This window comes from Urocampus carinirostris, chromosome 6, assembly GCF_059441175.1.
Source record: "Urocampus carinirostris isolate Australia breed hairy pipefish chromosome 6, RoL_Ucar_1.0, whole genome shotgun sequence".
Classification (NCBI taxonomy): domain Eukaryota; kingdom Metazoa; phylum Chordata; class Actinopteri; order Syngnathiformes; family Syngnathidae; genus Urocampus; species Urocampus carinirostris.
Window position 1 is genome coordinate 18,922,011 of NC_142354.1, and position 17,719 is coordinate 18,939,729.

At 41.4% G+C, this 17,719-nt stretch overlaps 1 protein-coding gene across 1 annotated transcript in view; it reads left to right on the forward strand.

Moving 5' to 3' along the window:
* Positions 1-2,653: 2,653 nt before the first annotated feature.
* Positions 2,654-17,719, forward strand: part of grm2b (glutamate receptor, metabotropic 2b) — a 50,686-nt gene continuing 35,620 nt past the window's right edge. Inside the window, exons 1-2 of the mRNA XM_088338134.1 lie at positions 2,654-3,123; positions 14,231-14,848. Coding sequence (XP_088194260.1) covers positions 14,333-14,848 — 516 coding nt within the window. The 5' untranslated portion in view covers positions 2,654-3,123; positions 14,231-14,332. The remainder of the gene's footprint in view (positions 3,124-14,230; positions 14,849-17,719) is intronic.

The window sequence follows — 17,719 nt, forward strand, 5'->3', positions numbered from 1 at the left end:
AAAAGTGTGTAACTGCAGCTTATACACGTGTTTTTTTAGGTAGTGCTGAGAGCAATTTACCTGGCGAATCTATTCTTTTCCTCTAAAATATTGTTTTTCTACTGTTTCTACAATCACTTAATGGAAGCAAGCAAACTGCTAAAATGTAAACAACTGTTAATGTTATCTTGATAGCTGGATGTTTATTTATTGGTTTTAGTGTCTAATGTATCAAAGTACCTTAAATTTGTAGCAAATGTAGAGCAAATTATGGCTGATCCATCACAAAATTGGGGCCGAGCATAACCTCACTCTCCACTACTCCCCCTGTACCTCCACTTCTACCCCTGTTCCCCAACTCTTCCTTCCTCACGTTCCCCATGTTGTGTTCCACCTCGAACTGCTTTCCTAAAAGTAGACAGCAAATAAGTAGATAAGCGTGGTAGGGAAAAAAACATAAGGACTCTTTGCACTCAATTGGGCACTCTTAACACATACTTAATTGAGAAAATATTTAACTTTCAACTGTTAAGGACTCTTTAAACGATGCACCCCACCTGAGTTCTTCTCAGACGTCCAGGGTGTTGGTGACCTGTATTTTCCTTCGGATATAAGCATACAGTTTTGAATGCCTATTTACTACTTGTTTTCTAATCAATAAAAGCACTTCTTTCCTTTTAATTTGTAAACATGGTTTAACGAGTAATTTAATTTCTGTAGAGACATAGACTGTCACAGCAAAACTGGAAAAGAAAATCCAGGCCACGGAGATGCGATGCTACAGGAAACTTCTGGGGATCAGCTACTTAACCCATGTGACAAACGAAACTGTGGTATGGTTACGTCACAAGATCATAAGGATTGACCAAGATAATTCTCCAGGGCACAGTCCAAGGGGGCAGGAGGAGAGGAAGACCGAAATAGAACTGGGCCGACAACATTAAGGAATGGTGCCAACTTTACCACGACCCAAGAACAGGCCAGGAACTGTCAACGTTGGAGAAGGCTGTCCATTTAAATCCCCATGGTGTCAAGTCAAGTCAAGTCATGTTTGTTTGTATAGCCCTTAATCACAAGGAGTCTCAAAGGGCTGTACCGATTACAGACTATTAAAACACCATCCCCTGATCTAAAATTTACACGAGGCCAAGGAACAACTCAAAAACCTCAACATGAGGAAAATGAAAAAAACCCTGAGAAGGGACCGCACATGAAGTAACCCCCCTTCCTAGATGACCAGGCTGCCAAGGGTTCCAAGATCCGTGATGATAGACTGCAATGTTAAAATCTGTAAAATGAATATATTAGTAAGAACACTCATTTTTCTATTCTCAGTTTTACACTTTTTTAAATGAATGTGGACTACCTTCTCGCCGTCTTCAGAGTTTTAATAAGACGAAGGGGTCTCGCGTACCTTTTACTGCACAGCCTTGCTTAGGTGCAGTAAAAGGAAAGGAAACCTTGTACAGTGGAACCTCGGTTCTCGACCATAATCCATTCCAGAACCCTGTTCGAGAACCGATTTGTTTAATCACCAAAATCATTTTTCCCATTAAAAATAATGTAAATCGTTTTAATTTGTTCCAACACCCTGAATGTTTAACGTAAACATGAAGCTAACCCAGGCTAATCGTACGTTCGCGTTATCGTAATCCTCCGTACGAAAGATTACTCTAACATGAACGTGTAAAAAAAAAATCAGGTCGCTTACAAGTCATTTAGCACCACAAGTGGCTAGCGCTTCATTGGAAAGGGGGCTCTGTTCCAAAACCCTGAATTTTGGGCTCAGTTCCAACACACTGAATGTTTACCTGAATGTTCAACGTCATCATAGAGCTAACCTAGGCTAATCGTACGTTTGCGTTATCGTAATCTTCCGTACGAAAGATTATGCTAACACGGACATGTAAAAAAAAAAAAGATAAAGAAAAGAATTATGAATAGGATTTCTTACCTTTGTAGTGGTCAGCAGAAGGCGCATGCTGTATTCCCTAGCAAGATCGGAAACACGCACACCTCTTTCATATTTAGCTATTATGTCTTTCTTAAAGGCAATAGTTGTAGAAACAACTTTTCTTTTTTTCACCTGTCCTGGTTGCACCGACCGACCTTATTCGGAGGCATAGTTAGGGGCTAAAACACTCCGTTCACCGATATTAAAAGCGAAAGCAAAAAGAGGCAAGTGCGCACGTGGTAACAGTTGGTCACGAGGGGTGGGGCGGTCTCCACGATCTACACCCGTACGCGGCTCAGCATTGCACCCTAGTGTACGCACTCACCCATTACCGGCGTTCGAACTCCGAATTTTTGACCGAACAGCAAAGCAAGAATTTCTCGAAATTTTTGGTCGAACACCGATTTGTTCGAACTGAGAGGCGTTCGAAAACCGAGGTTCCACTGTATTTAGGGAATGTTACATGAGGATAGGGAAAACACACACACGCACACAAGAGCTTTTGAGTGCATCCAGTAATCAACTGAAGTGTGTTTGAGCTTCAATGGAATAAAGGTGAATGGGGTTGGCAGCCCTTTATGGAAGGTCTTTTATTGTATGACTACATTTGGTTTTCCATAAATGGTACTGTTTTCTCCATCAATGTTTATATATTTTCATATTTTTGAACCGTATCTATTGTTTTGGAGCGCCCCTGTTCACTAAACTGCAGTTGGATTTAGGAGCGAGCTCGTCTTCTCCCAGCCTGCGTGCGCTTTGGCTTTGTTTGGAAGCTGCTGACAGCGGGAGCGCGCGGTGGATCAGCAGAGGCGCGTTCACGTCGCACACCCGACAACCAGAAACAAGATTCTTCTGCTCTGTTTTCAAGTTCCTTCCCAACACTTAGGAACGAGAAAACCTTGCCAAGTTTTTTTTCCCTCAACAGCTGGACTTCTTTTTGCAACTCCAAGCCCGGGCGTCTTTTCTTTTGCGCAAGGCTGAATCCAGCGGTTTGACAGCTGGCAAGTTAGATATTGCGCAGGAGTTTTGCGACTGTTGTGCCCAAAGACTTCAGAACCAAGGACAGATCCTCGCATCAGCCTGGCAAAAACCTTTGGAAAAGGGACAACATCTGCGCGCTGTGAGGAGCGTGAAGCGACTCGCGGTGCGTTCGCGGTCGCCAAGAAAACCGGCACACCAGAATATTTTCGGTAAGGCACTTTTGTTGCTTGTTATTTTTATTAGTGTTCCACTCTGGACAAATATCTATTCTTATTTTTTTAAAACGAAAAAAAAAACTTGGTGTTACTGGTGAGCTTGTGACTGAAACTTAAGCAGTATTTAGTGATTTGTTTTTGTCATTGATACCAACGTATAGAGAAACAGTGTATGCAACGAGATTAGACATGGCACTCCAGAGAAAATATGTAAAAAAAACATTGGAGCGATAAATAAGATAAGACAGTCTGGATGAATAGGCAAGTATATTAAGAACGTAGTGTATACCTGTCAAACTCGGCCAATTTATATTCTTATTAATGATTGCAATTTCCCCTCATCAACAAACACAACGCGGCACCTATTGACTCACAGCAAGACAGACTACGTCATGGATCAGCAACCTAAAATGTTGAAAAAGCCATAAGAGACTACAAAAACCAACAAAAAACATGAAAAGGGGGTTTATGCATAAAAGCCCGTCTTTTAATATTTAATATTATTGCAAACCTTTTTACAGGTTTAAACATTTTTAAAATATTTTGTGTAGTTTCCTACAGAAACCCTATTTTTACAAAATGTTTTCCCTTCCTCATTCTTTTTCCAATTTAATACATTTTTGACAAATGTTCACGGAGTGACTTGGACAAAGCTTAAGAGCTGCATGCTCTGTAATTTTTGTCACTGCTAAATTTTATTTCATTACTTTTCTTTGCACTACTGTTTCGATGCACCATTTTTCAGTGCACTATTTTATGATGTAGGCCATTTTCTAAGCACTCCGTTGTAAATATGTTTGACTATTTATCACGACTGTCCTTTAACTTGTTTTTTTTTCTTTAAAGATTTTCTTAAATGTTTATCTTGGAGTACCATGTCTAATCTCGTTGCATATAATGTTTCACTATGTGGTTATCATGTACAATGCAGACAATTCTATTCAATTAAACAAGCAAATTGCGATCAGGCTGGTTGTTGAAATTGAACTCAACGCATCTCAACTGTTAGGTCGACGAGCTAGCCGGTCAGCCACCATGCTGATACTAATTTTATATTTATTTCCATTTCCAACTGACACTGGAGAAACATTGATATACATTAATAAGCAAAGGTTTGAGCATTTTCAAGATTTTGCCCTATAAATCATTGATTTTTTTGGAACAGCAATTTCCGTTTAGTACTTTAGATCGTATTGCACAATAGACAATTCAATTCTTAATGTGACTGGTTAGTTTATGACTGAAACTTAAGCAGTAATATAAACATATATATGTAATATATTCCACTCCATTGGGACATCCTTATGAGCACCTGCATTAAAGTTTTCGTCTTACAAAAAAAAAGAATGATTATTTGTATACCATGAAGCTGTTTTTATTAATGATACTTAGATAAATATGAAATATATGTGTCAATGTGTAATATGTGACTACAAAATGTTGCTATATTGCGATGTGAAACAAAAAATGAACTAAATATGCCAGATCCATGTAGTTGATCTTCATCTTATGTTGGAAAAAATAGTTCCTCACCTAAGAATGTTTTTTTAAAAAAGTTTATGTATTTTTGATTTTATGATTCAGACCAATATTGTTTTCCTTTAAAAGAAAATGTGTTTTTTTTAACCACTAAGAGGCGCTCAATAATACACACTGTCCCTTTAACCTCATGTCTCACGGATTCGAGAGCTTGACAGTGATTGATGATAAACGGCTGGAGCTGTCACTGTGGGTTTCTTCTTTACACGCGAGGCGCTTGTTTAGAGCGGAAAACAAAATCAATGTCGGAACCAAACAAGTTGTAAAGGCTACTCGCCCTGAAAAAGCACCCCAATTAAAAACACAACCTGTCAAGTAAACGCGGAGGCGAGTCACTATCTCACCAGTTAAATCTGTTCGGGTATTGTTATGCATATTATCAGTGACTCAATCTCAGCAACAAAATATGATCTTATGTATGTCCTTTTTTGCTGTTGTTTACATAGTAAATACATCAAATGTCAATTCTTGTATGTTGGTGTTTGCCAGATGAATCTCATCGTACATGCTTTAAGTGTTTTTATTCACGCGAGTAAGATCCTGTATGTGCACATCATAACCCAAATACCCAAGTTCTTCTAAATGTCGTTTACACCCCCCAGTAAGAAAAATAACCAGCGATGGAGGCGGATATATGTACAAAAAATGACATTTTCGAGGGAGTCTGATAAAAATCGATGGATTACAATTGATAAAAAACATTTCCTGAATTGACTCTCGTCTTTGATGCGAAATACAACTAGTCTCGAACTCAATATATGATAGTTTAGTAAATTAACTACGGAAATTATTCCAATATATTGCTCGGTTTTATGCTGTGACGTTTATTGTACTGCAGATGTTCTGGCTTTAAATCAAAACAAAGACAGAAGCATCACTGCTCTCTGTTTTGAACCGGTTTTAAATTGTTTTGTTTTTTATTTTTTAAGCGTGTATTTGAAAGGTTTGTCTCTATGTTAAGTACGGCGGCTGAGTGGTTAGCGCATCCGCTGCACAGTTCTGAGGTCATGAGGTCGAACTTTCCTGTGTGGAGTTTGCATGTTCTCCTCGTGCTTGCGCGCATTTTCTCCGGGCATTCCGGTTTCCTTCCACATTCCAAAAACATGCATGTCTGGTTAATTGGCAGGTCCAAATTATCCCAAGGTGTCAAAAAGTGAATGAGTTGTCTCTCTATGTGCCCTGCGACTGGCTGGCAACCAGTTCTGGGTGTCCCCTGCCCACTGCCCGAAGATGGCTGGGATGGGCTCCAGCACCCCCGCGACCCTACTGAGGATAAGAGGTGCATATAATGGATGGATGGATAATATCATTACTTTAGAAAATTTACTTTTTTTATTTTTTAGTTTGCTTTGGATTTGACTGTAATGTATCAAAAATATCATAGCATACATTGTCATGTCCTGCACGGTTGTCATAACGCCCAGCTGGCCCTGCCCCTTGACACCGGCTGACTCGCATTTGCCTAATTACTCCTGTAGGTACTTAAACGCGCCTTTTTGGAACTGCCCTTTGCCAGATCGTTGTTTACCCTTGTTGAAAACTTGTTTATGCTTGGTTATACTTGTTGTGCTTGTGGGACTTTGTTGCACTTCGGGGTAACATTCTGAGAGATTCCTGCAAGTTCTGTTTAATTCTGAAAATGCCTAGTTTGTAGTCTTGCCTATGTTTGACCCGTCTTGTTTTTTTGGTCTGGTCCGCTTGTGTTTTGGACAACTTTTCTTTCTCAAATTAAAGTGTGAGGACGTCTACGCAAATGAGTTCCTACTTCCTGCTTCCCATTCCGTTTCATGACATACATATAATAATAATAATAAACCTGGGACCAGAAAATAGTCATACTGAATATTTTTCCTGTAAATAATTATCATATTTCCTTTTTCAGTTTGTGATTAAATGTTATCCAGAGAAATGATTTTGTGTCTTACAATTTTTTTAAATGGACGATTCTCAGGAAGTACTAATATAGATACTGAAGCCACTTAAGGACAAGTAAAGAGTTTTTAAAAGGTTCATATATTTTATTGATTAAAAAGTATTTACAAAAGTAGTTTTCCATGTCAGTAAACAATGTATCGTGTTGATATTTAAAAAAATATTTGTTTTCCAGAATTACATTTCAGGAAAGGTCGCTTTGCAGATGGCTTAGAAATGGTGGGCAAAGGGTGAATTCTACGGTTTTATTAAAACAAAGCATCGCGAGGATTGCATATGTGTGTGGAAATGATGTGATTTCTGCCCACAGCTCTGAATGTCAAGGTAAAAAAATTCAATGAATCGCAGGTGAACAGCGGGAGTAACTATGACTCCCTTCAGTAGCCTATTGCCTCATCATTGTTGTCTGTTTTTTGGGGTAAATTTATATACGACTTTATGCCAATCGCCTCAACTTCCTCTGTATTTTATTTAAGCTCGGCAAATGATGTTAATGGAAAAGATTTTGAGCGTTCAACAACGTTTTAGATCGGTTCTGCAAATCAGATGAATAAAAATCAATGCAAATGTAGATACGTATGATTTAAAGCCGAATGTGTGAGTGTGTAGGTTTGGTTGTCCCTACAAGGCCTGAGCTTACCCGTGACCTGAACGAGGACAATCTCTATAGAAACTAAAATAGACGAAAGGACACATCACGGATGTTCCCGATCGGGCTGAAGCGCAGGTGGTCCTCTGTATGTGAGGCTCCCACTTAACATATTTGCACACTCTCACACAAGTTTATGCGAGTGCACTTGCCAATCAGAGCATCACCGAGAGGAAACCTACACCGACTCCCACATTGCACACCGACTGCTATCTTTGGACCAGACAATGAGGGGTCTTTTATGCTTCTGCTAAATGGACCAGTTCTATTTGAGGACCTTCTCCCGTTTGAAATTTGGAACGCACTCGGCCGCCATGTCGGGCGTCCACTTAAGGATTTGATTGAAGGCTGATGGGACCATTTGAAGGCTTTAAGTCTTTCAAATCAGAAATGTGTTTTTTTAATGACTATCATTTCATGCCCTGACTGAATTTGCACTTCTTAGGGCTTTGAGAGACCTCCAACCTCCTTTTGGCCTAGTTTACAAAGGCTAGCCTAATTGGCTGTTCCTTATGGCGCCATTAATTCACACAGCGACCTTGCCTTTGCAACCAGAAAGCTGCCATCTGCTCCAGCGCAGAAGAGCAATTAGACAAATCTTTTTTTGGGGTGCCGGACATGCAAATGGCGCTCTGACCTTGACAGGGTGAGGTCAATGTTGCCCAGCGCGTTCCTTAACTTTGCGCTCCTCTTTGTGGTACCCCGCAACTCGGATCACGTCTTCGCACTCTCGCCGAACCTCCTCGCTGGGTACAAAGCAGCGCATTCATCAATGCGCCGCTCAAGCTGCCACCCACAACCTGATGTAATATTTATCCCGAGCGGGAGAGCGAACGGAGGAATGCAGCATTCATTAAACTCTTACCTTCCTGTTGTCGAAAGTTGGAATATTCTTGGTGAACAGTTCGTCAATGCCTACAAGCAGTATTGGCTGTGTTACTGGAAAACAGTAATTAGTTACACTTTATAGGTACAGTAATCCCTCAGTTGTGGCGATTAATAAGGACCAGAAACCCCTGCGACGCACTTTCATTAAAGCCTCCAAGGGTAAAATTTACCCTGAGAGTACGCAACATTAACAAAATGACATCTATTGATCTACAAATAAAAACTCAATTGCAGTTGAATGAATGATCTTTATTTTCATCATACAAAAATACCACAGAGTCTGAGGGATTCTCCTCTCAAGTGCAAGAAAACGATTTAGGGAGTGGCTCGCTTGCTGCAAGCTAGCATCGGGTATCTCTGAGTTAAGCGGGGTTTCCACGATTATTAAAAAACAACCATTGCGAATGTAGTGTTTTCCTACGAGTTGTAGCTCCACGTCATCCGTTCCATGGGTAATGGATTTGGGATTAGTCAGATAAAGGCTTGATAGGGGTTGCTTAAGAGAGTTGTTAGCCTAGCTGTAGCAGTATGCTGGACCTGCAACCCCGACTTAGTCCCTACCCGAACCTGATAACAGTCCAGGGAGCACCTTCCGGTGATCAGCATTTCTTTGCGCTCTTCCGTCTTTCCTCAGTGTCAGATTTAACTGATGAATTTCTTGTCAACGTAACAAGCCACTGAAATACTAGCTGTAGCCATTCCCTGGGAATTGGGGGGATGAACCCATTGATTTGTGCGCCCACCCTGGGGTTTGACTTACAGCATACACCCGCCAATTACAGGCATGCACACAGGAGTTCACGCCCACCCAACACACATAGCACACCCTAACCCACTGCATTTTTCACAATGCAGTGAACAAGAAATAACCATAGCACGAAGTGGGGAGGGATCTTTGTACTTCATTTAAAAAAGTAATTCTGTTTCCCCCCCAGATTACTGACGTCCAAAAGTAGCCGTCATTCAAAAAGTAACTACCTAGTTACAAATTACCAAATATACTAACATTGAAGCCAACCCCCTAAAACTCATAATAAAAGCAATAGAAAAAAAATGTGTACACCAACCTGTCAAAGCGGTGAACTTCATTTTTTGGGCTTGTGCAATAAACTTTTGTGCATACTGTTTGCGTTGACTTGAAGACAAAACCAATTTAACATTCTTTATATTTTACAATGTACTGAGTGGTTACCGCATCTGCGGCACAGTTCTGAGGTCATGGGATGAAATCCAGCAACCAGCCTTCCTGTGGGGAGTTTGCATGTTTTTCCCAAGCTTACGTGGGTTTCTCCCTGTACTTCAGTTTCCTCCCACATTCCAAAAACATGCATGTCAGGTTAATTGGCTGGGCCAAATTGTCCCTAGGTGTGAATGAGCGAGTGAGTTGTCTGTCCTGTGTGCCCAACTAGTTCAGGGTGTCCCCCTGCCTACTGTCCAAAGATGCCTGGGATGGGCTCCAGCAACAAACCCCCCTGTCATGAATAACACGTTACAGTACTCGTTACTGAGAAAATTAATCGTGATGTTTTGTAATGCATTCGTCCCAACACTGATTTCAAGTGAAGGATTAGTGGTTGTTAGCAAGGCAATTTGGGTCATTACTTATGCAGAACCTAAAAAGTTTAAAGAGACAATGGACTTTGATAAAATAAGCATGTTTGGCATCACTATTATTCTCTAATGAGTGTACTTCATAATCATTAAACATGGCTGCAACCCAAAGAATCAAAAAGCAGCACGCTCGCCTGTGAAGGGATTCAAATTAGCATACACTGCCCGCTCCCCTGCAGTCCAACGCTCACTTATTATTTTTTTGAACCTGGCAAGTTTCCATGGCAACCCCCACTTCATTGAGGAGCACCACCATCTATGTGTCATCTCCTTGTAAGCTGGGAAAATCCTCGCCAGGGAAGTGTCTGGAATACAGTGTTGAATGAAGTACTCACTTTAACAATCATACGTTGAATGTGCCCCCACTACTCCAAACGCAGAATCGTAATTTTTGTTGTGATTTGAAAATATAAATTAAGAAGCATCATTTTATCTATTTTAAGTGGGAAGCCCTTTGCTAATTGGTGTCCGTTGAAATGAAATCAAAGATCTTTAGTCACAGGTATCGACCATACATCGTTTACCCGTTTTTCAAAGCAAAGCTGCTATTGGTCATTGAGTTATAGCAGGGGGCCGGAACCTATAGCTTTCTTCCTATGTGGCTCTTTTCATGAGTACATATTGCCCATAGATTAAAATGTTAATTGTGCAAATTTCTAAGCGTTAACAATTTTAAAGTCAAGTTGGGTGCATGCATAGCCAAAGCAACGGTGATAATATTGGCTGTTTGGTCTTGGGCACAGTCTTACCTAGAGTCATGGTTTCACACCAATGGACTCTGTTTTGGCTGTACATCACTCAGGAGTCTTTTATTATGAAGCCTATTAAATAGTGTATGTTCACTGTTGAGACACTTTGATAAAAACTCACAGAACTAACTGTAATTACCCCAAAATGCCAGCCAAGCAAACAGAACAATTTGATTGGGTAAGCAGTATTGGTGGAAAATACTTCTGTAAACCTTTTGTTTGCAATTTTTTGTGACATTTTTTCAAAAGAACTCTGCTTGCACCTTGTTTTGAAACCATACATCCATCCATTTTGCACCGCTTATCCTCACTAGGAAGCCCATCCCAGCCATCTTTGGGTAGTGGCGAGGGGACACCCTGAAATGGTTGCGAGCTAGTCGCAGAGCACACAGAGACAGACAATTCACTCGCTCATTCACACCTACAGCCAATTTGGACCAGCCAATTAACATGAGATGTATGTTTTTGGAATGTGGGAAGAAACCAAAGTGCCAGGAAGAAACCAAAGTGCCAGGAAGAAACCTACGCAGGTACGGGGAGAGCATGCAAATCCTGTGTGCGAAGGCTGCGGTAGCTGGATTCGAACCCTGGACCGCTAACTTCCATTATTGATTAAGGAAATGAAGGGTAAAATGAAGTAACTGCAGGAGGGAGACATGTTTAAAGTGGTATATTTGTTGATATGCGACACAGGCTTGACGTTATTATTATTTCATAAATATTATCTAATCATCTAACGTCACACAGATAAATAAAATGCGCTGAAAAATTAGCTCGAGTTTGGCCGTTTTGTCTTAAGATATATGGTATGACCCTCTCTCTGGGTTACTATATCAATTTAAGTGGCATCATTTTAGCAAAAAACAAACAAAACTGGTGCCAAAAGTTCATATTTGAACATTTTTATTGGAAAAAATGTGCCCCTTGGCTCAATAGGGTGAGATACACTGATATAATGTGCCATGTTAAATGTTCCGGTACCCAATTCCAAAAGCTAAAAGTACCTTACAACAAGGACTAACAGGCTCACAAACAATTTCTCCACCTGGGACATCACCTCACTAAAGTAGCGCAACTCTGTGCTGCTGTTAAATGCTTTTGCATTATTTTTTTATTGCACTGCAACATTGTAATGTGTTGTAAATATGTGTGCTTATGTATTACTTGTTTACCTTGGAGCATGGAGGTATGTCTAACCTTGTTGCATACAATGTTTTACTACATTGTTATCAATGAGAGTAAAGACAAGACATTCGTTTGTCCATCCATTCATCCATTCATTATCTGCAATGCTTATCCTCAGTAGCGTCGCGGGGGTGCTGGACCCCATCCCAGCTATCTTCAGGCAGTGGGCAGGGGACACCCTGAACTGGTTGCCATCCATTTACATGGCACACAGGGACAGACAACTCGATCGCTCATTCACACCTAGGGACAATTTGGACCGGCCAATTCACCTGACATGCATGTTTTTGGAATGTGGGAGGAAACCAAAGTGCCAGAAGTAAACCCTCATACGCAAGGGGAGATCATGTAAACTCTGCACAGAAAGACTGGGAGCTGGATTTGAACCCATGACCTCAGAACTGTGCCGCAGACACGCTAACCACTCAGCCAAGACACAAACTCTCAGAGCGCAAGAAAAAACATTTTTCTTTGGACGATTTTTACAAAAATTTTGTAAATCACGGGAAATTTTGCATGCGTGTTGGTGCGTTTCCCTGATTACTCCTGGCGCTGAATTTGGACATCCCTGGTATCAATTCACAAGTACAAAATGTGACAGAATAAGTCGCTCAAAGCAGGAAACACAACGAGTAAATCTACATCTTGCAAAACAAGTCATCAAAAATACAAGAAGTGTGACAAACACCTGGCAGTCCTGGTAAGAATATTTGACATAAATAATAGAACCAGAACAAGGATCCTCGACATGCCTGCATAGGAAACGTGCTGAACAATTAAATTGTACACATTCTAGTCACCAAGGGAGGACTGGTATAAATGAGATTATCGTGTAAGCGTGTAGTAAATGGCCTTAATTCATTTGCGAAACATACAGTATTTTAAATAAAATGATAACAGAACAGGCAGCATTTCTGGCAACACCATACTCTTCTAGTCATAAAGTGATCTCTTACTGTGAAAATGGAATCCAAGGATATTTATGGAATGCTCAGACTCAACGCAATGTTCGATAGTAACATATTTGACTCTTATTATTTGGAATTTGCATATATACTAATAGTTGAGTGCAAGGCTGATCGTACTAAATGTTTCTTATGAGTACATTCTCAATTCATCCTGACCATATTATTGAATTGAATTGTCTTTATTGTCATTGATCAATTTTGTGGAACATTATTTACAATGAGATTAGACATGGCACTCCTGGTTAAACATGATACAAATTATTTTGCGAGAAAAAAAAATATTTACAGGGTAGTGCTTCGAAAACTGGCCTTAGTTATAATAATAATGCAATGAAAAGGAATAGTGCATTGTAACAATAGTGCGATGAAAATAAGTGCAATTGTCACGGTTGCCCATTGCCTTCACTTGGGCCCGCTCGTTTGGCGCCAGCTGCTGCTCGTTGCCTGATTGGCTTCCCTCCTATTTAAACTAGGACACTTATTCACTCCTTGTCAGTCCGTCAATGAACCTCTGCACTTGCAAGACATGTATTTTGACTCTGTCTGGTCTCCTGCTTGTGTATCCAATATCAGGTTTCGACCCCGTCAGTCCCGTCCTGTCCGGTATCTTGCTGTTGTATCAAGTATCCATTATCCGGTATCAATCCCGTCTGTCCCGTCCTGTCTGGTATCTTGCTCCAGTATCCGGTATCGATCCCGTCTGTTCCGTCCTGTCCGGTATCTTCTCGTGTATCCTGTATCGATCCCGTCTGTCCTGTCCGGTTTCGATCTTGTCTGCCTCTGACTTCCTGTTTTCCCGCGCCTGACTTCTCTGTCTCACTTCATCCACCCAGCGATCGCTGAATCACTGGCGTTTGTGTTCACGCACATGACTTCCCCATTTCCGTAAAATAAAGCTAGTGTGAAAATGTTACGCGTCTGGGTCCTCTGTCTGTCCGGGTTCTGACAGCAATGATAATCAGCAGCAACAAAAAAGAAAAAAATAACTCACACGCTATAAATTTTCAAAGTTTTGTTTGGCAGCGACAAAACAAAATTTAGTCTCAAGATATGTTTTCACAACTTTGTGCGCCCGTTGATGGTGGTGATGGCCCAGGGGAAGAAGCTGTCTCAGAGCCTGTTTGTCCTTGTTTTGAGGGACCTGTAGCGCTTACCAAAGGGCAACAGGTCAAAGAGCTCGTAGACGGTGTAGGAATTGTCTTTTATGATGTTAAAGGCTCAGCTACGGTTTTGCAAGCTGGCAATGTTATGTAGACTGGCAGAGAGCAGCCGATGATCTTTTGGGCAATATTAATTACAGTCTGTGTATTTTCCCGGTCCACTGCGGTGCTCCCAGAATATCACACCGTGAAGCTATATGCGAAAATGCTTTCCACTGTGGCTTTTAGAAGGACACCAGCAGCTTTTGTTCCAGGTTCTTCCACCAGAGAAGCCTCAAAAAGTGAAGTCACTACTGGGCTTTACCCACCAAAGCCTTGGAGTTATATACTCTTTTAGAATCTGCTGGTATACAATTTCAAAGGTGTAAAGTTACTTCTGTAATATCAATTTATTTTAACTTGTGTTTTCTTCCTTTTTAGAAACATCCAACATGTCTCCAGTGTCAGGAGACCCTATCCTATAACTATCTAAAAACGCACTTTTCTGCCTCCTTGATATTCTGAGCCCGACATCCTGCTTCAATGATGCTGAGCGTCATGCTTCACCTTAAGAGGTCGGCCGCCCCAGCGTCTTTCTACTTGCCCTTGCACGTCCTCCTGCTGGAGCTGCTGATCCCAGGAAGCCTTCCCAGCATGTCCAGACTGCCGCCGCCGTCCAAGCGCGAGATCCTCATGGATGGCGATCTGGTGATCGGCGGCCTCTTCCCGGTGCACCACAAAGGCGAAGGGATGGAGGACTGCGGTAAAATCAACGCAGAGCGAGGGATCCAGAGGCTGGAGGCCATGCTGCTGGCACTGGATGAGATTAACGCCAGCGATCGCATTCTTCCTGGGCTCCAACTGGGGGCACACATCCTTGACACCTGCTCCAAGGACACCTACGCTCTGGAGCAGTCCTTGGATTTTGTCAGGGCCTCCCTCACCAAGGTGCACGACCCCGGGTTCATTTGCCCCGACGGGTCACGACCGATCCAGAACGAGGTCCCTCTGGCCATTTCAGGGGTCATTGGTGGATCCTACAGTGACGTTTCCATCCAGGTAATTGCTATTTCAAACATGTGGGAACAGAGATGCATGCACAGTGCAGTACTGCTTGTTGTCCATCAACGATTGCCCATCCCTCTTTCTGCCCATCCATTTGTCATCAGTCAATACATCCATTTATTGTTTAACTTTCTGTCTGTCCATCCATCCAAACATGTTAATTATCTATAAATCTTCCCATCCATCACCCATCAGTCCAGCTATCCATTCATCTTTTATACTGTACCTCTTTGTATCCATTGTTCAATCATCCATTAATCATTTATACATCTTTCTATCCATCATCTATCTTGACATTCATCCAAATCAATGTCAGTAAAACAAAAGAAATATGGTTTAATCCAGCCTGACCACGATACTCCATTATCATACACATAAAAACAAATAACAAAGCAGTGTCTGAAACTCATGACAAAAAGTTAGCGGACACCAGGGCAGACAACTCTGAAAAGTTACCTGCCCAGCCATAAAGTTGCCTGCCCCATTTTTCACAACTTGAAATGCAATAAGACGACTAATCGCAAAAAACCCGTTGTTGCAAAGGATCAAGGATTGATAATCAGAATATATAACAGAACAACACTTTAAAATCAAGTTTATTATAAATCTATTTATAACATTTATTGCATGTATATGACATCGCTGTATTCCATCTGCCATCACTATGTACCTGTATTCACTCATCTTCTTTCATGCAATGTTTGCGTTGCGTCGTCTGCTACCAGCCACGTAAACTCCTCTTTCCACGATGCTTTTAACGTACGTTTACGTTTTGTAGCGTCATAAATGTTTTTAGCTTCTTTTGAATATTTCTTATGGGGTTGAGGTTTTGGCTTGATTCCTAACCACTTCTCCATTTTTCCTGTGTTCTCTGTGCGCCTACTTATATGATATGCAAATGCACAACCTTATAACGCTCGGGAAAGTCCACAGGCACAAAGTTATTCGATGCAGGCTTCCAATGGCTGCCGAGTACGCAAATTGCCAAACAAACGGAAATTTCCAGACCAAACAAAGATTTCGAAATCGGAATGAAGCAAACGTTTGATTTGAAAAAATATCTTTCGGGTTTTTTTTCCTTGAAAAAGTTGTCGGCCACCCGGGCAGAGATGTTTTGTAAGTTGTACGCCCGACGTAAAAGATGCACGCCCCGGGCGTCCGGGCAGACGTTATTTCAGACACTGAACAAAGGGCAAACCTTCGAATGCGTGTGAATAACACATACCTGTCAACCTGTACGGTTTAGCCGTACAATGTATGTTTTTTTATGCATTTTAAGACAAGTACGACGTACAAGGATATCCGTACGGAAAAACGCAAATTTGTCCATCCCATGCGTCTGCCGCCTGGGGATTTCCCATCATGCATGATTCCGGAAAAAAAAAAATATATGGTGTACGATTATTTTGTATTTTGTACAGGAAAATACTATAGTTTGTACGGGCACGGAGCCGTGGAGGTTGACAGGTATAGTAACACTGGACAACAAAGTCACCTCTGATCATTATACCACGGACATTTGAAATAAGAGTCGACAAAGACTGTCAGTCATTCGTAAACTCAAAAGACTTTATGTTGAAAATCACCTTATGTACTGTACGAAAGCATTTTTAAACCCATCCTTCTGTACTGCCCCACGGGTTTTTTCACGATGCTCTCTGTCCCAGACCAGACCAAATTTACACGTATCACAGACATCTAAAATCATCGGCCAACTCACACCCAACCTCTCACACTTCAATAACTTTTCCATCATCAGACTGGCAAACACAACTGAATCACTACACCAATACTATATCCCACTACTCTCAGGGTGCAGATACAGGACAATACGATTTAGGAGAGCCCGACTTGTGAAAAGCTGATCCCCTCTGCCATTACCCTTCTTAAACAACAGGTCCCGCTGACTCATCCAATCAGGCCGTCCTCATTGTCCCACTGTCATATATGTTTGTCATTTTGCCGTTTTTGTAATATAATACCTCTTGTTTTCCCCCGGTACAATCGGTGGAAGTGAATTTCCTTAAATTAAAACCAATAAATCAAATAGAGATTTAAATTCATTGTATGTTCATCCAGGCCGCACCGCAACTGGGTGGTCAACGTGCAGTCCCATGGTGCGGTGGCCTAGGGTTCGATTCCAGCTATTGGGACCTTCCCGTGTGGGGTTTGCATGTTCTCCCCTTGCTTGCGTGGGTTTTCGCCGGGTTTTCTCACACATTCTAAAATTATGTGTGTCAGGTTAATTGGCCGGTCCAAGCTGTCCCTAGTTTTGAGTGAGTGAGTTATCTGTTTTTGTATGTGATGTGACTGTCTGGCAACCAGTAAACTATGTCCCTTGCCTGTTTACCGAAGATGGCTGGAACGAGCTCCAGCACCCCAGTGAGGATAAGTGACGCAGAAAGTGGAAGTATGTCCATCCATCCATCCATCCATCCATCTATACATCCATACATCCATCAACCCACCATCCATCTCCATCCATCTGTCGACCCACTCATAAGTGCCCCTATTTGTCTTCAATCATCCACCCATTCTGCCAGTAAGTCATTCAATCCAGCATAATTCTTGCATTGCAATTGTTCTCACTCATTAAAATTGTTTAACATCTGACCAGACTCTGAAACACAACATCGCTGACACTTATGATAGTGCTTCATTTGGTCATTTATTTCTCCCCGCAGACAAAACACGCTATTTTTGCATACACATGCTTTTATTCCCCTTTTTTATTTGTAATAAACATAACAAATAAATCCAAACGACTTCATTCCTCAACTTTGAGATCATGTAACAGTCAACATGTTTTTGTGCGTTGTAATAAACACACGGCAGCACACACAGCATTAATAATTGACGCAACAC